At 40.8% G+C, this 24224-nt stretch overlaps 1 protein-coding gene across 2 annotated transcripts in view; it reads right to left on the reverse strand.

Annotated features, from left to right (window-relative positions):
• Positions 1–1898: 1898 nt before the first annotated feature.
• The window catches only part of LRRC8D (leucine rich repeat containing 8 VRAC subunit D), a 104235-nt gene continuing 81909 nt past the window's right edge, over positions 1899–24224 (reverse strand). Inside the window, exons 1-2 of one of the 2 annotated variants that reach the window (XM_027838214.1) lie at positions 23925–23948; positions 1899–4878 (exon numbers count right to left, since the gene is read on the reverse strand). In XM_027838214.1, coding sequence (XP_027694015.1) covers positions 2297–4876 — 2580 coding nt within the window. In that variant the 5' untranslated portion in view covers positions 4877–4878; positions 23925–23948 and the 3' untranslated portion in view covers positions 1899–2296. Of the gene's footprint in view, positions 4879–23924; positions 23949–24224 lie in introns of those variants that run through there. The other variant, XM_027838213.1, reaches the window with a different exon arrangement.

The raw sequence follows: 24224 nt of genomic DNA on the forward strand, positions 1-24224 counted from the left end.
AGAGAGAAGTCTAATGTTCTTGGTGAAAGCAAAGCTTTGGCATTTTGGAATTATTTTAAGTGTCAAATATGCATGCTTTTACTTCATTGTTAGATGAATTCTGTTTTTAAAAGAAGCTGGGTCTTGGGATTCTCTGGGGCAGAAGGTACATACAGAGAAAAACAAATATAAAATGCTCTTTTGGAACACGGCTTATGGGTAAAGAGTCAGCTGACCATCCAGGAATAATAAAACAAACTGGCTTTAATTCTGAAATTGAAAAAAAAAATCAACTAAAAGCACATTAGACAATCTAAAAAGGAAACAGCACAAAGCCTTATCTTATTACCAATATAAAAATGTTGAAAGGCCAATAGGGCTAAATGACAAATCAGGACATGAGAAAAGGCGAATTACATAACTTAGAAAACAAAACACAATGGAATGAAACGAAGGGCAAAGTCTAAGCGCTAAGGGAAAGCTGGAGTCGTAATATGTGTTTAGCTGAGTAAACATTTACCAAAATATGCAAAATGAGTATACTCCAATGGATTGAAGATGGCCTTCCACCAGTTTTGAATTATCTTTCAAATGAATATTTTGTTTCCTGGAGAGGACCTTGGAAGTCACCTGGCTAAATAATGGCCCACTGGGTTTAGAGAGACTTAAAAATATTTGACAGTGATCTTATAAACCATTACCGGACATTTGAAGAGAGTGACCGTAGGATGCCCTTAGAGGTGAATGTTGCTGGTATTTCCCTAGATGTGACCTTGCTCAGACATGGTCAAACACAGGAAATACAGCTTGTCACTAAACTGTATAGGAAAGGCTAACATTTTCAAAAGTAGACTGAATTAAAGTCCTATTTAATTTTTCATTTGTTGCTATCATAGTCATTGCAAAAAGAATATTTTAATCACTTTGAGCCAAATGTACTGTGTGGGGGATCAACTGCACAATTCTTAATTTGCTTTGGTGAGGTTATGGACAAATTAATTTTCATTTCTGAAGGATGCACACTCTCCAATTAGTGGTAAACCCATAAGATATTGCTGGGGAAGTTGTTAAAGGCTGTCAACGGCTTTGTAAAAGTACCCGCTAATAACCAACCATGACTGTACAGGACTCATGATGAAACACGCTACCCACCTCCAGAGCAGTGAGGGGCCACAGAGCGTAGAATGAGCCAAACATAATCTTTGGACGTGACCAACGTAGGAATTTGCTTTGCTTTACTATATGTGTTTGTTACAAGGCTTTGCTTTTCTTTCTTTTTCAACTGGGCAAGGGGAGGTAGGAGAGAAAGTGAGGGGCAGATTTTAATTAACTGAAAAAATATAATAAAAAAAGGAGCTGCCACAGAGAGGATGTGTATTTTAAAAAAATATTTTGTTTTTTAAAAGTCACATCCCTTAAATCAGAGTGGCATGTGATAGTGCTTAGAGAGCTGGTTTCAAAGGAAGAAGTAGATTCAAGTCCTGCCTCTGACATATACTGACTTGTGACCCTAGGCAAGTCACTTAACCTCCTGGTTCACTAGGCAAGTCTTTTAAACTATATGAGTTGCAGAGAAAGTGGTGACCTGAGTTGCAGGGCTGGAGGGGTTCTTCACCTGAGAATTCCCTGTACCAATGAAATCACAGGTGTAGCCCCATAGCCAGGTCTCCTCTCTATATATTATAGTCTCCAGAAAAATGAGAGCTATAAAACCAAGCTTTGGCAATACCATGAGTCAAATGTGTATTAGGTGTGTACATTTTATATGGAATAGAATCTGATCCTTTTAAACTGAAGCATAAAAGGAAAGCTATGGTAGGAGAACTACCCCTCATGCGTGGGCTTTTAGGGGCTTTATTTAATCCAAGTATTGGTCTAATGGTCAGGCCCCAAAAAAATACAGACACCTAGGGAGAGGGTTATATAGTAAGAAAATGTGGATTTAATCATTTACTTTAGCAGGCAAGCAATTTGTAAACATTCAACAGCGGCAGCATCCAAGTTACAATTTAAAAAGAAATCGAGATTAGTGATTATAATTTGTCCTTCCCTTCCCACCAAAAAAAAAAAAAAAAAAGAATAGAAAAAAAGAAAAAAAGATTTGGAAATGTTGTCTTGAAACACTATGAACACTGAACCCTCGGTTACGCCTCCTGTCAGGCTTCTACTCATTCTCACTCTTGCACTCTCTCGCTCACTCTCTCTCCTTTAAAGGTGTCTCTCCTCCTAATGCATCATCTTGCAATAACTTGTATGCAAGCATTTGCAACCTAGAAAGTCTTTCCCACCCGTGGGTGTGGGTATGTGTGATCTCCACTCAGATCCCATTTGCGAAAGGGGTATTTGTGTCTTGGTTCAACGCTTCTTTGACCTCTGTTGGCAACGTGTCAAAGAGGTGATCTTCCACCACCAGTCCACTCTTCTTGAGGAGTCGACACTGACTTAGCTGGGCTGGCAGGCGGTCCAAGCAATTTCCCTTCAGTTCCAACTGAGTGAGCTGTGATAACTGACCGATTTTTTCTGGAATTGAGGTGATACAGTTTTGCCCCAGACTCAAAGTCCTCAATTTAACGCATTTAAACAACTGTTTGGGCAGAACGTCCACTTTGTTCCCGGTGAGATGCAAATGCTGCAGGTTCTGGAGAGATCCTATTTCTATGGGGATCACTGAAATGTTGTTGTAGCTCACGTCTAAGCATCGGAGTTTCTGTAAACTAAACACTGCCCCGGGCAAGGACTCAAGCTTGTTGTTAGAGAAATAAAGTGACTCCAGATTCTTGACGTGGGTAATGGAGGGGGGAATGTTCACGATTTTGTTATGCCACAATTTCAAGCAAGTCAGTCTTTTCAAATGCTGGAAACTGATGATTTCCTCAATTGTGCGTATATTATTGGACTTCAGATCCAGCTCCTGCAAATTAGAGAGGCTGAAAATGGCATGAGGGATCCTCTCCAGCTCACAGTTCTGGAGTTCCAACTCGGCTACATTCATCATTTTCTTAAGGCTGTTGAGTACCACAAGCTTAGTGCCGTCATTGTGAATGACTAACTTGGTGAGATGCGGGGCTACGTCGGTGATGTTGGATGGAACTTTGGTCAAATTGCTCTTCACATGGAGGATTTTAAGGTGCCTCAGCTCCCGCAGAGACTCCAGCCCTATCATCTTATTGTTCTCTGAGTTTAAATTGCCTACCAAGTACAACTCCCGAAGGTTCTTAAGCAAGTACACCCAGGCCGGGATCTCAGCCACGTCGGTGAATTTGACATGAAGGCATCTCAAGTGGTCTCGGAGGAAGCTAAAAGCCGTCTGCTCCACCTTGGCGGGACAGTGGCAGAGGTGGAGCTCTTGCAGGTTAGTCATCTGGGAAATCTTAGCCGGGATCTTAGCTTCTGGGATGAGCTCCAGTTTAAGCACGTCAAGGTCAGTGAGGTCAAACACGGCATCGGGAACTCCCGAGAGCATAAAAAGGTGCAATTCTTGCTTGTCTTGGGCATTGCGAGACACATGCTGCCGGAGTTTTTCAAAAGTCCACTCGTGATTTAAGCTGATTTCCCTAAGTTTATTTTCACTGACTTCAGACAAGAAGACACCAAAACGCTTAGAGTACAGTTGGTCATACTGGTCGACCATGTGTAGAAGAAAGGCAAAGTCATTCTTGACGTCCGGAATATCACTGAAACTGCTCTCTTCCCTCACCTTTTCAAAGGAATACTCTTTCAAAGGTATCCGAAACAACCAGAAGAGGGTATAGAGACAGATAAAACCATAGACGCAGATGATGGAGATGTAACTGATGAGCAGCTTTTTCAACATATAAGCCATGTTGTGGGTACACTCAAACTCCTCATAGCCAGTCAGGTGCTCCACTTTGGGCTTGCAGGTATGCTCAAAGCTGATGGCATTGACAAAGTTAGCAGTGTAACACAGAATGAAAATGAACTTAGCTGTCTTGATGACAGTCTGGACTACATAGAGTTTATAAATCAGGTCACTGTCTTCCACGTGGGCACGGAACTTCCTCACCTTCTCAAACAGGGCTTTGGCCTGTTCTCCGTCTTTTTTATCTAGAATAGTCATGCTAGGGACCTCTATCACAGGCTTCTCTGCTGAAAACTTGAAGCCAGTTTTGTTGATCATGGGGGTACTTGCACTGGGGCTCCCTTCATCACTGCTGGTGGACACGTGTTTTGGTAGAGACTGGGCCCCAGTAATTCTCTGCTTATTCTCCTCTGAATCTTCACATGCTGTTTCAGACAGTGCTTTTGTAGTCCAAGGAGATTCAAAGCACTTTCCTAATATAGAAACAAAATGTTCTACTTTTGAGCACGTTTTAGGATATTTGAACCAAAAGTTGCTACTGACCATGAGAATAATAGTATGTATTAGAGCAAGGTAGGGAAAATACTTGGAATACCACGGAAGAGCGAGATGGTAACACATCTGGTTAATAAATACGTATTGTTGGAAATCCAAGTTAGTTTTCCGACCTGTTGGGTCTCCGATCTTTCTCACCTCCCGATTTGGGACCGGGGAATCTGTGTGAGGAGAGCTAGCCCTGCTGAGAGGTGAGCCAGGGGTTACGGCAACTGCCTCATCAAAGGATGTGGGTCTGGTCGTCCCCTGGTCTTGGTCTTGCTCTGTGGCGACTTCAAACTTCGGGACGTCAGTGGTCACATCAGCATTTCCTGACACAAGGTGTGCTTTTGAATTTACAGAGGATGGCAACACTGGCAGGCAGACCACCTGATCTTTGGTAAGCTGCATGGTTCCCGCGAAGATTGCGACCATCAACATAACAACAGCCAGATAATCCATAAATACATCCCACCATGGTTTCAGGATACGGTAAGTAGGCTGGATGTCATTGAGAGAGGCAACTTCTGCAAGGGTGAACATTCCTGGAGAAAACAAAAACAAACGACCCATTACTACAAGGATACAAACAACTCCTTCATTTTTCTCTTTAAAAAAACTTCACCCTGGTCAACGACTTTTGGCATCTATCCCTTTAGCCAATATAAGCTAAGCAGAAACTGAGGGATGAGTGCACTGGGAGCCCAAGGGATGTGCCTGAAAGTAGAGGAGAAGAAACAGAGTGAAGCTATTTTAGCTCTTTGTTTGGCTTCCTTTCTTTGCCTCTCGAGGGAGAAGGGAACTGAAGAATGGAGGTAGGAGGGATAACAGGAGGAAACCAGTACGGAAGTATTTGTTAACCTGAGTATTTCCTGAGCATCTTCTATTTACTAAGTAGAGTGGGATATTGGGTACTTTTCTTTGTCTTTAGGAATTTTTCACTTTCCTTACCTGTAAAATACCAGCGCTGGTCTAGATGACCTCTGAGGTCTCTTGCTGGCTCTAATTCTATAATACTATGATCCTACTTGGGGAGACATGTCTACACACAAGGAGATAACTAATACCATAAGGCAGGATTGGATAAATGCTGAATAGGTAGTATATATGTATGTATATATTTCTCTATCTATCCTATCTGCTGTCCTGTTTGTCTGTCTGACTGACTATCTAGTCTGTCTGTCTGTCTATCTATCTGAAAGGCTTCACACTGGTCAGCTCCTCATAGCAGGGTCAAAACTTATTACAAATATGCTTCTGCAGTAAGGAAGCTTTACCAAGTGAGATAATGCTATGTATGTGTCAGCTATCAGCATCGTTATCAGTAGGAAGGGTGAATAGTTTCCACTATAGCAAGATTTCCTAGGCATCAGGCAGGCCACCAAGCCCCCTCTCCTATGCAATCCTGCCCCCCATCAATATCTTCTTAGGTTCATGAGATTTAGAAGAATGGGAGGTCAGAAGACATCTTGTCCAATCTTCATTTTGCAGATGAGGAAAATAAAACCCAGAGGTTAGTGATGTGCCCAAGGTTATACAGGTATTAAGCGTCAGTGCCAGGATCCAAATGCAGGCCCCCCAAGTCCAAATCAGGTGCTCATTCCCTAGCTTGGTAAAGTGAAACTTCACGATTAGAGATTTATTTCTTTGGCTTAAGCCAAATAGGGGCTTGATCCCCTATTAAAATATAAATGCCCTTGAGAGAGGTTAATGTTAAACTTTATGAGAACACATGCCTTAGTGTGAATGAGTTGATTCATCAACTGCTTTTTTGGAAGTTTTGTTAGGGAAAATAGACAGGACAGAAAGGCAAGGGGCATATACCTAGCAATTTAGGGGTTACACCTAGTATCAAATTGGGCAGGGGAAAGGGCATCAAAAAGACTAGGGATCTTGAAGAAAATGGCCTTTTTTTGTCTTGGACACCTTTGGTGACTATCTGGTAAAGCCTATGGATTTCTGGCAATCATGCTTTTAAATGCATAAAATAAAAATACATAGGATTAGAAAGGAAACTAATTATAATGAAATATACTTATCAAAATGTAAAAAAAAAAAAATGTTCCTTGACCCCAAGTTAAGAATCTCTGCTATAGAGTGATCCATAGCATAACAATGTATACCACATTTTGTCCAAAAGACTTCCACCTTTCAGCCAAGAAGAGGGAGGTATAGTTCACAATCAGTTCTCCAGGACCATTATTGCTTTTTTCAGCTACTCAGAGTCTAGCTTCTTTTTAGTATTCCTATTCAGTTATGGTTAAGACTAGGTCCTGACTCAAGATCTGTTTCTCTCTAGTCGCTCAGAATTCTTCAAATGGGCTGCAGCTTCATCCTGGGTGATCTCTGCCCTACGGGGCCATGGGGCTAGGAACACACACAGCTATGTCAAGGTGCCTGATGCTACTTATTCCTCCATTTAGCCAAACTCAATGCTAAGTGTTCACAAGTTGGAAAGCCCAAAAAGTGGCTTACTTGAGCAAGATCATTAGTCCTCCAGAGATACGTGGGCCAAGAGTTACTGGGAAGCCTACATAAGGGCAGAGACCTTTAACTTATTCTTTGTCATGGACCCCTCCTCACAATAATTTTTTTAAATGCATAAAATAAAATATGGCAGATTACAAAGGAAGCTAATTATGTCAAAATGCCGTTATAAAAATATTTTTAAAAAGACAAGTTTACAGACGCCAGGCAAAGAAGCTCTGGGTTGTGATTTCTTGCTGCTATTAAAGTTCTTCCTGGTGCTGCACAAAAGAGCATTTAAAATCTACAAACATCTGCATCTGGCTTATTATCACTGAACATTACACCAATATAACAACTCCAAATTTAATTACCTTAATAATTGCTGGCCTTTTTCAGAACACCCACAGACTACTTACAGAGCCAATGTGGTGGCTATAGCATAATTATCCTGGTTCATTGTTTATCTTGTCTTTAATTTTTTTTTTTTTTACCAGACTGCTTTCTGTGGAGTATTCCTACCCTGGTTGGTCACCAGACTACCCAAAGGGTCACCATTCACCACCAGCTGGCAGACGTTAACTCCAAACTTATTTACAGCAGCAATTAAGCCACTAAAATCATTATGCTTTAATCCTTTCATGAAGAAACAAAATGTTTAAGATGGCAAGGAACACAAATGGAATCCAAACCCACTTCCCTAATAATAATATACTTAAACCAAGTGTTTCTTTACTTGTAATTTGGAAGTTTCAATTTCTCTGTTCGAATCATATGGTCACCACATCCTGCTTTTGTAGGAAGTTCTGAGGTTCCAGTTTAGCTACTATATTTGTATCTGGTGTTCTTTACTTCAAAAAGCATTAGTATAGGGTTAGTTAAAATGAAACTAGCAGGGTTATTTAAAACTAACCAGGCCATTCAAAACAAAAACAACATGGCAAATGCCTAAGGTTCTGAAAGGTAGTACCTACACCCTCTAGCACATAAATCCATTCAGGGCCAGGACCACATCTTGCTTCGCAACAGGAATTATCAGTATGGGACCTTGTATGAGGGACTCAAGAAGTACTTGTTCATTCATCTTTAAATACCTACCAGCATTTATTGCTGAGGCTTAAAACCTGTTGTCTCATTATTGCCACATTTTGTATGGGTGTATATATCTTATATGTATGTGTGTAAATATACATACAGTGTGCACAATACACATACACATACATTTTATTATCACATAATTACATATAATTATCATATGCTATTGTGTGCATATATATACATATACATACATTTCTTCTCCCCACATCCTTTAATTCTCATATACATACATATATACAAAATTCTCATATTTGTACCTTTCTCACATATATGTACACACATATATAATTCTCATATATACACACATAACTATTAAATGTATACTTACTATATATGTATACACATATGTTTTGAACAAGCCTGTAATCATGTAAAAGCAAAGGGGAAAAAAATCCCATGAAAAATCCAGGGTAAAGAGTTAAGAGTTCTGATCAATGCAGTGATGATATATAATGTCTTAGAAGGACTAGGAAACTGGTCCTCCAGCTAACCAGAAAAGATGACAGACTAGAGGTATGGAATAAAGCAAACATTTTCAGACATGGTTAAAGAGTTGAGATGATTTATTTGATTGTAATTATTTGTTAAGGGTGGGGAGGGGGTATTGTTGGTGGAGGGCAGAGAGTCACTGGGAATAAAAGTAATAGTGACATAAAAAAGAGAAATTAATAAAACAGTTAAAAAGAAATCAAACCTCTGTTGGGACATCCAATTAATCAATCAATAAGCATTTATTAAATGCTTACTATATGCCAGGCATTGTGCTAGGTGCAAGTAAATAAATAGGTACAGATGAAATACTACAGAGTAGCATTAACGTGATCTCAAAAGCAAGGCACTAGCATGTAGGTGTGTCAGTCAGTCAGTCAATAAACATTTACCAAGTGCCTACTATGTGCATTGTGTTAAGCTAAGGGAGATGGGAGATGTAGTGTCTCATGAGAGAGTGGCAAGCAGGCCAATATTGCTGGACCATAGAGTAAAGTGCGAGGAGGGGAGTAAGGCATAAGACAACTGTAACGATAAGAAGGGGCCAGGTGCGAAAGAGCTTTAAATGCTAAGCAGGGTGCTTCATACAAGATGCCCCAAAAGTCTTTGTGCAGTTTGAAGGTTTAATAGCTGGGTGACATCTTGTATTCAATCCTGGCAGTAAGAGGGAATGACTATAGTTTATTAAGTGGCAGGAGGGGGTAATGATGACATGGTCAGACCTCTAGTTAAAGAGGATAGACTGAGGCTCAGAAAGACTTGAGATAGGAAGAGTAATTTAGAAATGACTGTCATAGTCCAGATAAAAGGTGCTGAAAGCCTGAATTAGGGTGGTGGAGTGAAGGGAACACGTAGGAGTGATACAGAGGAACTTTCCCCCCACTGTATCACTCCTATGTGTTCCTCAGAGAGGTGAGAACCAGAGTGAGCTGTGGGATGAGAACGTTCTGAATTTGGTGAGTACAAAGATGATAGTGTCCTCCAGAAGACTGAGAAGAATTCAGAAGAGGGAAGGATTGGGGGAGGAGATAATGAATTCTGCTTTGGATGTGTTGAATCTGAGATAAGGATTTGATACCTAGTTTGAGATGCTCAATATGCTGCTGGTGATGAAGGACTGGACATCTGGAGAAAGATTAGGGAACTTTCTCTCTCCCTCCATATGTGTGTATACATATGTATACACACACACACACACACACATATATATATAGATGGGACTGGATATAGATGATAAACTATTAAATCTACACAGATATGCAACTATGAATCATATGCATAGACAACTGAATCCATCAAAGTTCAAAACGGTTACCAAGGGAAACAGTGTAGAGAGAAAAGAGAAAAAAAAAAAAAAACCAGGACAGAGACCTCACAGTTGAGAGGCATGCCAAGAATGAAGATACAAGAAAGGAGAATGGAGAGAGACGGACAAGCAGCGAGAGGAGAACCAAGAGAGGACAGTGCCATAAAACCCAGAGAGGCAAGAATATCCAGGAGGAAAGGGTCACTGAGAGGGGCAATGCTTCTGAGAAGTCAAGTAGGATGAGGCTTGAGAAAAGGCTGCTGGATTTGGCAATGTGAGAAATCACCAGTCCCTCTGAAGACAGCTGTCTTAGTTGAATGATGGGGGTCAGAAACTAGACCGAAGGGGATTTTGAAGAGAGGGAGAAGAAAGGAGATGGATGCCCGGGTATAGATCCAGTGTTCCATCTCCTCCAATGGAATAAACACCTGTTGAGAGCAGCAACGATTTTTGTTTTTATATTTACATGCCGGGATTAACACAGCGCCTCACACAGAGTGTACCAATGGATTGAGAGTGCTGGAGGCCTTGAATTAAAATCACTTACTAGCTGTGTGAACCAGAGCAAGTTACTTAACTCTCTCCTCGTCTGTAAAATGGGGATAGTAATGGCACTACCTCACAGGGTTGTTGGGTGACTCAAATGTGATAACATAGGTAAAATACTTGGCAAACCTAGATGCGCTGTATAAATGCCAGCTATTATCATTCTGTATGTGCTTAATAAATATTTGTTGAACTGTTATTAAATTCTTGCCTATGACAGAATATAGGAAAATTTGCTAGATATTTCTTTCGTAAGTACCTTTTTTTACCTATTCCTCCAGCATTCATGATAATAAGGCAAGACCAGAAGTTCATGAAAAAAAAGACTTACACTTTTGAATCTCTCCCAGGGCCTAGCAGAGAAGGCCGTGCAAACCACAGTTTTTTATAAGGTTTGCTGAATTGAACAAAGAAGAGCTTTCCCCCCCTAATTCTAGCTCGACAAGCAGGGTAGTTAATGAGAGCTTTTTAAGGACAGCAACAGGGACAGGCCACCCTCTTTTGACCATGGCCCCCAACTCTGCATCTGAAGAGCAGGCAGGATGAGAACACTGGATAAACAAAGGGTCAAAGAATCGATCCTGGGTACTCACTGACTTCCAAAGCTTGTCAAGGGAGATAGGACTGTGAAAGTAGGTTATCTTTGTGGCCTAATTACAAAAATGCTTGCTTTAGCCCAACTTGGGGGAGGCGGGAGAACGATCATCCATGAACATACGATGACATTAAGGCATGTTGCCTTTTATTCTCATTTACATGGGATCTTTTCTGCAGTAAAAGGAAAATGCCCTTTCTATATCATAGACCTTTCTGGCTGTCTGAGGAAGTCTGTGGACCCCTTCTCAGAATAATGCCTTCAAATGTAGAAAATGAAATACAAAAGGATTACAAAGGAAACTAATTTTATTAAAATATAGTTATCAAATCCTCCCTTCCCCAATAAAAAACCACCAAGAAGCTATTCAAGCTCTGAGATGACATGTTCAGAACCCCAAAGTGCTAAATATAAAGATGATGGAACTGTAACATCACAGGGATAATGGCGGAGCTACCTCTTCTCCCTTGTGCCCTCCCCCCCAAGGTGGGACCGGCCTTCCAAAGTCCCCAGCCTCAGGTATCAGGAGCATTGCTAACCAGAGACACATCTGTTTCCCCTCAAATCTCAGGGAAAGCAGATCTTCACATCCAGTCCCCTCCCCCTGGAGGCCAGCTCCAGCCCCACCTCTTCCATCGGGCCTTTCCTAAGATTCCTCTGGTCGTCACGACTTTCCCCTCTGCAATACCTTTGTATTTATTTTGCATATTTTTGGACTGACTTCTATGTGTACATGTTTTCCACAGCCTCCCCGTATCCCTTAGCACAGAAGCTCCCTGAGGGCAGGGGCTGCTTACAGTTTGTTTTTTACTCCCCGACGTTAACACAAGGTCCAGCACACAAAAAGCCTGAGAGAGGGAAGAACCCAGAGACCAATTAAAACAACCCTATCACTTTACAGATAAGGAAACTGAGGCCAAGGGAGGTTGGACAACTCGCCCGATGTCTTTGGGTGTTGGATCTGAGGTCAGAGGACCTGGGTTCAAATTTCAGTTCTTCTATACGCTAGCTGTGTTGACTTGAAGTCACTTCACCTCTGTGGACCTCGGTGTCCTCATTTGTAAAATGGGGTTGGATTAGCTGGCCTCAGGGGTCCCTTCCAGCTCTAAATCTGTGATCCTCGCTAGCAAAAATAACAGACTAAATGAGAACAGCTGACATTCATCTAGAGAGCACAAGGTTCGACCATGGGCTTGACGTCGGTTCTTTTCACATCAACCTCCGGATCAGCCTATGAGGTGACTCAGTCAATAAGCATTTATAAAGCACATACTGTATGCCAGTGGCGGTGCTAATGTCTGAGGACATCGAGAAAGGCAAAAACACAGCCCCTGCCCTCAAGGAGCTCACAATCTATTGGGGGAGATAAGATCTGTACTGGAAGAATCAGAGGGAAGATAGTAACATTCTGAAGAAAGGATGGAGAAGGCTTCCTGTACAAGGTAGGATGCCCACGGGTATCAGCATCACTGCTTTCCCCATAACAAATGAAGTCTGCTTTACCCATGGTCACACCACTACTAAGTGATAAAGGTTGGATTGGAACTCAGGTCCTCCTGACTTCAAATCCAACAAGTTTCCAGCGTGGCAGGCTACTACTCACAAACAAACCTCACACCAGCATTATCCTTTCTCATTTACTTGACAAGTCAGGTTGCTAAACAAGATTAACTGATTTCTTCAAAGGCAGCTGAGTAGTCCAGTGAATAAGGCGCTGGGCCTGGAGTCAGGAAGATCTAAGTTCAAATTCTGTCTCAGACACTTACTAGCTATGTGACCATGAACGTGTCACTTAACACTGTTTGCCTCAGTCTCCTCAACTGTAAAATGGGTATGATAATAGCATACACCCTTCCCAGGGTCATTACGAGGATCAGATGAGATAATAATTTTAAAGTGCTTAGCACAGTGGCTGACATATAGTAAACACAATGATACTTATTCCCTTCTCATGTGAAAGGGCCTCAAAAGATACCCTTTTAATTAATTAATTTCAATTAATGAGTTTATCATTGATATTCATATATAATATTTATTTGCGGGGAAGGTTAAATTATTTATCAGTCTTCAAAACAGGATTTGTGGTGAAGAATATTTTTCTATGCTTGTCTATACAAAGATAAATCCAACTTCTAAAAAAAGTAGACTTTTTTTTAAGAGGCAAAGAATTTCATTAGTTATGGCAATGCTTAAGAGACAACAGCTTGTAGAATTCCGGAATTTGCAATAAAAACAAAGAGTCTAGAACAAGGAAATTATAACGCGGATTTCATAAATGAATAGCTGTACCAATCTAACTGATCACCTACTGCGTGCAGGGCACTGTCCCAGGAGCTAGGAACACAGGTGGATTGAGACTGGCTCCTTCCGTGAAGGCAGTTACCTGAGACCTTGAAACACACCCAGCTGATCTAGGAGAAGAATTCTAGGACCTCGCCCTAGCCTCAGTTATGACTCAGGGCTATAAAAATCTACATGTACAGCGACAATTTGTAAATCCCCAGAGTTGTATTTAAAATCTAAATCTCAAACTAGAAAAACAGGCTCCTTTCTTACCCAAACTTTAAAAACCAGGTTCATTTATCTGCATTAGAGCCCAAAGATAACCTCATTCAAAATAACTGTGTCAAATATTTTTAAGAATATTAAATAGAAGGATCAAGCATCCAGTTTATCATATGAAATTTATTTAATGAAGAAAGTTTAAAATACAGATTTTGATTAAAATACAAAAGGTAAATTGCCTTCATTTGATTGATCAAAACACTTAATTTTTCAGGTCAGCAAACAGCAGAAACTACAGCAAAATATCAACCTCCTTATTCTCTTACATGATACACAACATGCCTTACGCCTCTTTATTTTTTTTTTTGGTGGGGTTGGGGGTAATATCTCTTTTCCTTAGGGCTTTCAAAAGCACAGGGCTTTTTTTTTTTTTTATTGTGTTTTTAATGAGCAAGTTGGCTGATACAGTCTACCCAAGGGACAGATGAAGGGAGAAACTCAGAAGATCACTCACTTTCTTTCACCTGAAATTGCCAACTGAAAAAGGCCAGGGGAGATGAAATCTGAATTCAAGAAGAGTTTGGATGGACTGACTGTACTCTCACCATCTGCTTCCCAAATCAAAATCTGGAGCTCAGAATTCAGAAGGGAAAGGAAGAGTACACAGATTATTGATTGCTAGTAAATTAAAAACAACACCACCACCACAATAAAAGGGACTGGCTTTTTTCAACATCCCCTTAAATTTCAGATCACACCTATTTTTAGTGGTCATAGAGGAAAGTGCAATTCTACAATTGGCTGGCACTATATGTTATATATCCTATACCTAGATGTCATTTTGATTCTTTTAGGAACATTTCATTAATTAATTATACTTTGATAGCTGTGCTCATGTAAACATTCAGCTTTGGATACCTCAAAAATATCTTAACTGAAAAACATACCTTTTCTAGAATCCACCTTTACTGAACTGGATTTCTCTAACACCACTGATTTGTACCAAAAAGTGCCTGGCCTGGGGTCAGGAAGACTTGAGTTCAAATCTGGCCTCAGACACTCACTAACTGTGTGACCCTGGGTAAGTCACTTCACCCTGTTTGCCTCAGTTTCTCTCATGTGTAAAATGAACTGGAGAAGGAAATGGCAAACCCAAGAAAACCCCACATGGGGTCATGTAGAGTCAGACACAATGGAAATGACTGAACAACAACAACAAAGACCATACTTTTGTTTCTGGACCACCAAAAATTTTTAAATGTCTTTGCATTAGTTAGTGAGCTCCTCAAATCCAGGGATAGTTTTTGATCATATTTGTATCATCAACACTTAGCACAGTGCCTACCCAGCATGTAATAGTAATAATCATTAATAAATAAAAATAAGCACTTAATAAATTTACTTGTTGACTCGATGATAAAAATCACAAAGTACCATAAATAGAGGGCTTCACAGAGTAACATTCAGATATCTCTTTTACAAGTTAACACTAACCACAGGGACAAACAATTTATAAACAGATTAACAGCACACAGGGAGGGAAAACTGCAAGATATTAAATTTAAGTAAATGTTAATCGGTCTATGAACAATATCCTCAGAGCTTTCTAAATGATTTCAAGGGTGAAATATGTGTCAGCACACTGATGCTCTTCTCCTGTTCCTTCCTCCTCTCAATTCCAAAAGTCAAGGTCTATTTCTGACAAGATATAAATGGCTATCTGTCATACCCATGCACAACACAGTCTACCCTATAAAAGAGAGCTTTCAAACTTCATTCCACATGGGCCCTGATGTGTTCCACAAACCTCTATTAGCAAGTCCATTTCTCGGAAGTCAAAGTTATCCACGTGAGTTCATGTCCGGCCTGACACCTTCATGAGTGACAGTGGGAGAGGAAGTACCTTCTGCTCAGTTACCTCACATGGAAAAGGAGGGATCTGTACTGAACCGCTAAGCTTTTTTTTTTTTCTTCCCCTCCAACCTCTAAATCTATGGTCCGGTAATCCAGATTTAAGCCCTGGCTCTGATATTCATGACCTGCATATCCTTAGGGTGAGATTCTCAGGATTTTGGGTCTCGATTCTCTGGTGTATAAAATGAGGGGATTAGATTAGATGACCTTCCAGGTGACTTCTGGCTGTAAGTCTTATGACACCATGCCCCACAAGCAGTAGCTCATATATACTCAGATCTTAGGATTTCCGGACATGAAGTAAATACAATAAAATCCATCATTTCCGAAAGCTGAAAACTGTGTTTTAGGGCTGCCTACATGGGTCACATCCAGCCCGTTTAGTCCTTAGGTCATGATAACATACTAGTATCAATATATCTTCATTTTAAAATAAACAAAAACCATTCAGCACTTTTGGAGGAGGTTCACAGAACAACGACCAGATGTCAACTTAAGAAATCTGACGATCTAGTCAGGCTGGAGCATCGCCTGGGACCAGTGGTGTGACCAACGTTCCCTCCTTGTTGGATGAAGGACTGCTAACCAGCCCCTAGTGCTACTCCCAAAGGGTCAACAGGAACAGACAATGGGACCTATTCCAGGTGGGGCCACCAGCCCCAGGGTACCTCAGCTCAACTGTGGGTGACAGCTCCCTGAACCAATTGGACATTCTCAACCAACTTCTGGAAGAGACCAAAGGGACATCAGGCTTGGTAAAACCTACCTCCAGATTCCTCCCTGGGGTCATCTCCCCAATCACCCCCAGCAGCGCTGCAAGGGAGCCACTCCTCCTCTAGTCTCCTTCCCTACTGGGTCTTGTAGCCCTTTGTTCCAACCACTGCCATTTCAACAGGCAAGCCCTTTGAAGAAATGAACTCTCCCTGACCAACGTCCACATCCTGCTGCAATCTATGAAACCCAGCTGAGCTCTTCCAGTGATGGCCTATGACAAAAATGGTTTCTGTACCCTCTTTCACTTTGCCAGGGAAAGCCCAGCTGGGCAGCCAGATGTGCTGGTGGTTGGGGTGTCCATGATGAACACAGCTCTACTACTTGTCCAGAGAATTCCAACAATCAACTCATTTACTACCTGGAAAGGCAGCTGGGTGGCACAGTGGACAGAGCACAAGATGAGGATTCAGGAAGACCTGGATTCGAAACTCTCCACACACATTTCCTAGCTGTGAGACACCTCTTAACCTCACTTATCAAATTTCCTTATCTGTAAAACTAGGAAAACAGTACAATTACCTCAAAGGGTTTTCTGACAATCAAATGAGATAACACATCTAAAATGCTTTGATAACCTTAAAGAGCTATGTAAATGTTTCCTATTAACTATATTAGCGGAGGGCAGGGATGTGAATACATTACAACAGAAATTTCTCAAAAATTGGAATACTTTTATAGGGTGGGTGACCTTCACAACACATTTACCCTCCTAATTATTTTCTCCATAGGTCAGTATCCTAAATAGTTTGTATTCCTCCAGTTAAAGTTGTTACTTTGAGGCCAATCTATCTGAGGAAACCTACAAGAAACAGCTGAGAAGACAGTGATATTTTCCATGGCTCCAACAGTAAATGTTGTAGGAATTTAGAATTAAGAGGGATCATCGTAGATTGATGCTGTCAGGGAATAATTCATGGAAGAAGCAGAACTTTAGCGGGCCTTTATGGGAGAAGGAAAGTGGGCACTTTAGGCAGAGGGAATAGAGCAAACAAAGCGTGACGGGATGCATGTGGTGACATGGCAGAAGATTGGGCTGATCAGGGTATGTGTTCTGGAATTAGTAAATTTGGATTGGAATCAGTAAATTGGAATTAGGAATTGGAATTGGGAAAGCTGACTAAGTAGGGTAGAGCTTGAAGGCAAGAGGTCTTGAAAATAAAACAAAGGAGTAGACTTACTTGCAGTAGGCAATGAGGCGCCACCGAAAGTTCTTTAGCTGGAGAGTGACATGATGAAAGCAAAAGATAAATCTGGCAAAAGTCACCAGAGGCCAGTGAACTTGGCAAGGAAGATCAGCAGGGACTATTACTGTTGTGGTAATCCAGGCACAAAGTGATGAGATGGTAGTAATGGAAATGGAAACCACTGAACTGATAAATTTACAGGGCCGGGTAATTTTGGATATTACTGAAGCACAGAATTTTAAGGGTCTTCAGAAGCCATTGAGTCAAACTCATTGTTGACCAAGAATTGTTTCAAATACAACCCCAGTAAGTGATTTTCCAGGGTGAGTACCAACGAGAAAGAATCCATTACTCTGAGATAGCTCCAGTTCACTTTGGGTTGACTAAGAAAATTTTTCTTATGTCCAGCAGAAATATTGACCTGTCACTTTAATACCCTGTTCCATCTGGGGCCAAGTGGTCCACATGGAGACCACTGGAATACTTGAAAACATCTCTCCTCCAGGCTACTTGTCTTCAGTTTTCTTTTTAAACAGTCTCATATATTGTGTCTTTCATTTTTCTCTCCACCCTGGTCACCCTCTTCTGGATAAGGTCCTCCCTACAATGTGGTGCTTGTAACTGAACATAAGTCTCTAGAAAACCTCTATGGAGCCTTTCAACTCTAAATGTGTGACCCTAAGATGGGGTGGTCTGACTAGGGCAGAGAGGCATCTAGGATGAAGAAGGAAGAGTCAAAGTTGACTTCAGGTTGCTGGGAGTGGTGATATCATTGACAGAGAAAGGGAATGTGAGACAGGGAGCTGTATGTGCTGAAAGAGAACTAAACAACACTGCTTTTTAAAATAGTCTACAATTTAAACTTCATACTAATTCAGATTATTCTTCTTCCAACTAGTATGAATTAATGAAGAACCAAATTTACTAGCCCTAAATTCCTTTAAAAAGGTCAAAAACAAACAAAAACCAAATAAACCCCAAATTGAACGCTCTCCAAGATAAATGATGAGTGCAAGTGGGCACTTTACCAAAGAATCAGATCCCTGAAGATATCACCAAGGAGACATGATTCATAAAGGAAGTGGATTGGCCATGGAGCCAGATAATGTCAAGAGACCAAAAAGAAGGCCTCTGGTGTAATGCAGGGCCTCTCTGTGGAGGGTTTCTGGCACAACATGGGTAATAGTTCCCTACTGTGAGGAGGTGTATATGGACTGTGACTTGGCCATACATTAAGGTATCCCCCTTGGATATATCCAAATAAATACAAATATGCTTTTATCCTAAAACACATGGTTGTTTGCCTTGGGCAAATGGTGGTTTGCAAGGCTACAGGGGAATTTTTGTTTTAGACAGATCGTGGAATTCTAGATTTAGAACTGGCAGGGAACTTAGAGGTCATCCAGCTCAATCTTCCTTATTTTACAGTTGAGGAAACAGTTGAGGCCAGAATGACTAAGGGGCTTGGCCAAGGTCACACTGGTACTAAAAGGCATCAGGTCTTCTCTGCCTCCAAATCCAGGTTCTTTCCACTGTCCTTCTCTATGTATTCACTTTTATTTTTTTTATGGGTTCCCATTGTTTTTTCCTCAAGGAGTTTTAGGCATTTCACTCTTGTGATAGGGGGGAAAAAAAAGAAAAAAAACAGAAACAAAAACCAACTGAGAAGTGACTCATTACAATTTGTTTTAATGTGTTAAATATATTAAATATAGATGTCTCAAAATGCCTACTAGTTTAAATACAGGGAGAGCCTAGAAATAGTAAGATATTTAGACTTACTAGCTATGTGACCCTGGGCAAGTCACTTAACCCCAACTGCCTAAAAATTTTTAAAAAAAAAGGTATTTAAGTGAAGATGAGCTTAAATGACTCAAAGTTTCATAGATCTCAAATCTTATAAAAGCAACAGAAATGAGCCATTTGTTAGGCTCTGAGGAGGATATCCTCTTCAGAGAAATATGATCATTCTTAAATGTTAATGTTTCCTTCCTACTGGGCACAGGCAGAACCAATCTTTTAGCAGAACCCAAAGAAATAGATTTTTCTAGGTCAGGGTCAAGAAAGGGAGCTTAGTTCTGTGTCAAGCAGTGCTTATGACTCAGTTCATTATTATTAAATAACAAAGGGCTTAAGGGTATAAACTTTACAGGATACAGGTGTGAATACCATAGATTTGCCAAGATTTATTAGCTGGAGGCTGAGCACAGGGATTTAAGTCTCTTTCCATCATTTACTAGCCGTGTGACTTTGGGTATGTAACTTCCAGATGCTTCCTCATCTGCAAAATGAGAGGGTAGACGAAAGGGTCCCTGAATACCCTTCCAGCTCCAAATCTATGATCCTGGTTGTAAAAACAAAACAAAACCCCCTGACCATACCCTCCAACCTCAAATCAAAGTCCTTACGCATGTTATGATTTTTCAGAATTGGCATCATAAGATATCCTAAAGCAAACATGCAAACTTTCAAGCCCTCTTTTTTGGCTCATAAAGACCTAGCTATCTACCTCTTAACCATTTTCAAAGTTTTTTTATATCTTTAATATTCTGAAATAGGTATATCTTCATCTGGAGGCTTTTCATTAAAGTTGTTAAACCATAAACAACTGATCTCTGGTTTCTTTCACAATAACCTGGCCTTGTAAATAGCACAACTGGTCATCAGCTATGATGGACTAGCATAAGAAAGCCACGTGGCACAGGCCGCTAACTATTCTGTACATGGTGACAGGGGTTGAATGGGCTGTATTGCCCTGTAAGAGTCTATGTATATGTTTATAGCCTCAATGACAAAATTAAATGCCTACGGTCACAGACCGTAACTTGTGTTCATTTTGTGTTTGAGACATTCATGATATCTTCCTTGTTAGAATGTAAGTTCCTTGAAGGCAGAGACTATCTAATTTTTGCCTTCAGTTATCACCGATACCTGCAACAGTACCCGGCATATATACAGTAGGCACTTAATAAATGCTCGTGGATTGACTGACTGATAGAGAGCTGGTCTCTGATTCAGGAAGATCCAGGTTCAAATCCAGCCATTGACACATCCTGGCTCTGAACCTGGGCAAGCCACCTCTCAGAGCCTAAGCAACTTTGTCAAGTAAGATAATATTTGTAAAGCTCTTAACACATTCCTGCACATAGTAGGTATTATATAAATGTTTATTCTCTTTTCTATGATATAAGTTGCAGAATAGATCGAAATCTGCATTGGTATAGGATGTTTCCTGACTGGGAGGTTCCTTATGCCAATGAAATAAAAAATATACGTATTTGTGCTCACTTCTTGTTTTGTGTACATTTGATCTCCACAAAAACTTGATGATACAAGTAGTGTATGATTATCTCCATATTATATATAAGGAAGCTGAGGCTAGGAAGATTAAAATTATATACAGAAGGTCATAAAATTACAAGAGACAGATTTGGGTCTTGAGCCCAGATAACAGAAGTTATCTAGTTCAACCAACCTGAAGTCCAAAGAAATTAAGTGATTTTTTTTTTTTTTTTTTTGCCCAGAAAGTTGTGTAAGAGCCAGGATTTTAAGCTGAATCCTATGTCTCCAAAAACGGTGCTCTGAGTTTAGGCAGCTAAAATTTCTATAAACCTCGTAGTCTCTTTGGAGAGATTCCTCAACTACTTCTTCAAGGAAGATTTCTGTGATGTATTGGCATAGGGTATAGGCACAGTATTATTCTTGAATAAGAAGTCTAGATCAGAAAAGATTTTATACAGAGGACCAACCAAATTATGTGTCTTTGTTAACAAGGTGAGCTGTGTTTATTTCCACCAGATATTAAGGCAACAGAATACAATGGATGAGAGACAAAAAAAACAGCCTCTTTCCTGACTAAGGATATTTCATACTGTCCACCCAGGCCTTGGGGGTCAGGACCAAACATTAGAAGAAATGCAAAGAGGAAGAGTCTCCATGGTGACTGCAGGATTCTGAAGACAAGAATCAAGGAAAACAAAATAGCAATCATCCTTGCAAAAATACTAGTGATGCCGTAGTAATACTGCCCAAATCCTGCAATTTGACAGGGAAATCCCTTATGATCCACAGCAGCCTATACAAGTGGTCCTGGCACCTGACTCTACTGCCCATCACAAAAATATCCTAACTTCAGATAAGAACAAGCTGACACATTTATTTACATGACTTTCACTCTGAGTGACAAAAGCTAGCAGAAATGAGTAAAAAAAGAGCCAAGGACCAGAGCGTTGCCTTTTCCATAAAACAGCTGTAACTAATCATAGGAGCACAGACCTAGAACTGGGCAGAATGGTTGGTGACGTGCACTAGGAAAGGGGATTTTCTCCCCAGAAGTTCCCTTTACCAATGAAATCCTAGGTTTGGACCCAAGAAAACCCATCACTGTGCGTGTAAAAGGAAATTGGGAGATGCGTGCGTGTGTGTGTGTGTGTGCGTGTGCGTGCATGTGTGTGTGTGGGTTATTTGCCTTCCTCTTTATTTTGGTCAACATAAAAGCATACCCAATCACCCAAGCCTCTTCTACAAACCAAAGACAAAAAACTCTGCCTTGTAAAAAACAATGGCCCTCCACATATGGTCCACAATGTATTTTTTAACTCCATGGATGTGTGGAGGGGCGGCGCTGCCCATTTGCACGTAACCCCTTTAGTGTTCCCTTTGAAGACCAGGATGACAACCCCCACTTCATCCCGTCTAGTTGAAACACCCTTTGTAAAGGTCAGTCATTCACGAAGGGAGGTTCTTAAAAAAAAAACCAAAAAAACCAAACCAAAACAGGCTGACTAGGGAAGGTGGGAAGACAAATGCTTATTATTCCTCGAGACAGCTTTGGTAACCAAAAGAAGCCGATTTTCTTTCCCTCCGGTTCTAGGGTAGTGAAAGGAAAGCGGAACAGAAAGGTCCCGGGCTGTGGGTGTGCTCTGGCCCTTCCCAGACCTCAGTGGGTGTTTCTGCATCACTGTCATTCTAAATGGGCAAGCGAGGCTTTGCAGAAAATGCTTGGAGAGGAGTAAAAACTACAAAGAAGGAATTTTCCAAATGCAGTAACCAATTTAATAGCAATGCCACACTGAATTTATATTGCCTTTTATAGTTTTCAAAGAGACTGCCCTGCGTGGTATCCCACAAGCTTCCTTTGGTGCAAAGTAGGGCAGGCACAATCACCTCCATTTTACAGATGAGGAAAGTAAGGCACAGAGAGGTCAGACATTTTGCTGGACTTCACACAGGTAGAAAAAAAGTGCCCTAACCAGATTTAAACCCAGGGCTTCTGGGCTCTTCTTTCTACTCTTTAACAAGACCATTTTCCCAAAGTAGAACAGGCTCCAAGGAAAGAAGACAAATTTTTAAACGCTGGGAGGTCCAGGCAGTTCTCTAACAACTCTCGATCACTGAATGGATTCTCCTCTCTGCCCAATTCATTTGTGTCAGACTCAAAATGCAAGTGAGTAAAACTACATGTCTTGATATGTTAGGTATGACTCTTATATAAGTGGGAGATCAAGGCTGGTATACACCCTCTCCTCCCCTTTACCTTATCTCCTCCCTGGCCCCCATTAGCACTCTCTCCTTCTTAAAATTACTCTGTACATATTGCAGAATGGAAGCTCACCGAGGGCAGAGACTATGCAGTTTTGGTCTTGGTATCCTCAGCATCGAGTGCACAGGGAAACATTAATAAGCGCTTGTTGAATGAAAATTTATTTCAGTACCTCAATAGCCCTGTGAACTTCACAATATAGGCTCTTGTTCCTAAAGAACCTAATGCAATAGTCCAACCTACTTCACCTGCGTCATAACCAACTCAAACACTGGCCAGGTAATCAGAGTGATATGTGCCGAATATCCACTCCTGGAGTCAGCCCTGTGCAGAGGAAAGAACATTGGTTTTGGAGCCAGAGAAAGCAGGTTCAAACCTTGGCTCCACAACTCCTTTGTTGTTTGACTTTCAGCAAGTCCCTTGACCCAGTTTCCTCCTCTGTAAAATGAATGGGTTGAGTAAGGTGAGCTCTGAGGTATCTTCCAATTCTAGCTCTATGATCCACTGTAAACAAAACATTATCTGGCACCAGGAGTATTTACAATCCACGTAGAAGACAGTACTCTAAGGATCTTAGACAAGTCCCTTAGCTTCTTCTATTTAAGTTTCTTCTTCTGTAAAGTGAGAATGGTGGATAGTATGACCTCCAAAATTCCTTGTAGCTTAAAAAAATTAAACTTTAATGCTGTATTTCTAGATGGTTTTCATTCAAGGGAAGGGGAAGGTATATAGTTAACTGAACATATTATCACTTCCCCACCTCCATTTTCTTTCTTTCTTTCTCTTTCTTTCTTTCTTTCAAGTGTTTAGTCTGAGGCCAGATTTGAACTCAGGTCCTCCTGACTTCAGGGACGGTACTCTATCCACTGTGCCACCTAGCTGCCCCCTCCCACCCCCATTTTCCAAACTTTGCTTACATTCCTTAGGAAAGTTACCCAATTGTAGTCCTAAGCACGTGTTTTCTCTTAGGTTGTGAAATGGACTTCATGAATTTAAATAAAGCATTAGGACACGTTACTTTTATTTTGGACTGCTTGGCTAGACAGCTAAGCCTACTGAATCAGGTCCTATTCATTGACGGAGGACGAATATTTTCCTTAAACTTAAGAAAGTTTAAAAAATTGTGATGGTTAAGGTAATTGGCTTCTTAAGCGACCCAGCCATTTACTTACCAATGAGATGATCAGAAGCAGAACAGAAACTGGACCTGTAGCAGCCAGGCACAGAATGAAAGACACCCCCCCAGATCTAAATTACAAACTTCCTCTCAATCTGAGACTGTCATTCATCTCACATAATGTTTCCTGCCCAATAAGATTCTCCTTAATCGTTTTTTTGTTGCTGCTGAAAAGCCTTGAATTAGTACTGCCTCTTGAGACCCACACACAGAAAAGCACCATGGGAATTTCTGGGAGACACACATGGACACACACACACACACACACACACACACACACACACACACACACACA

This window comes from Vombatus ursinus, unplaced genomic scaffold (assembly GCF_900497805.2).
Source record: "Vombatus ursinus unplaced genomic scaffold, bare-nosed wombat genome assembly UNPS02014825.1, whole genome shotgun sequence".
NCBI classification, from domain to species: domain Eukaryota; kingdom Metazoa; phylum Chordata; class Mammalia; order Diprotodontia; family Vombatidae; genus Vombatus; species Vombatus ursinus.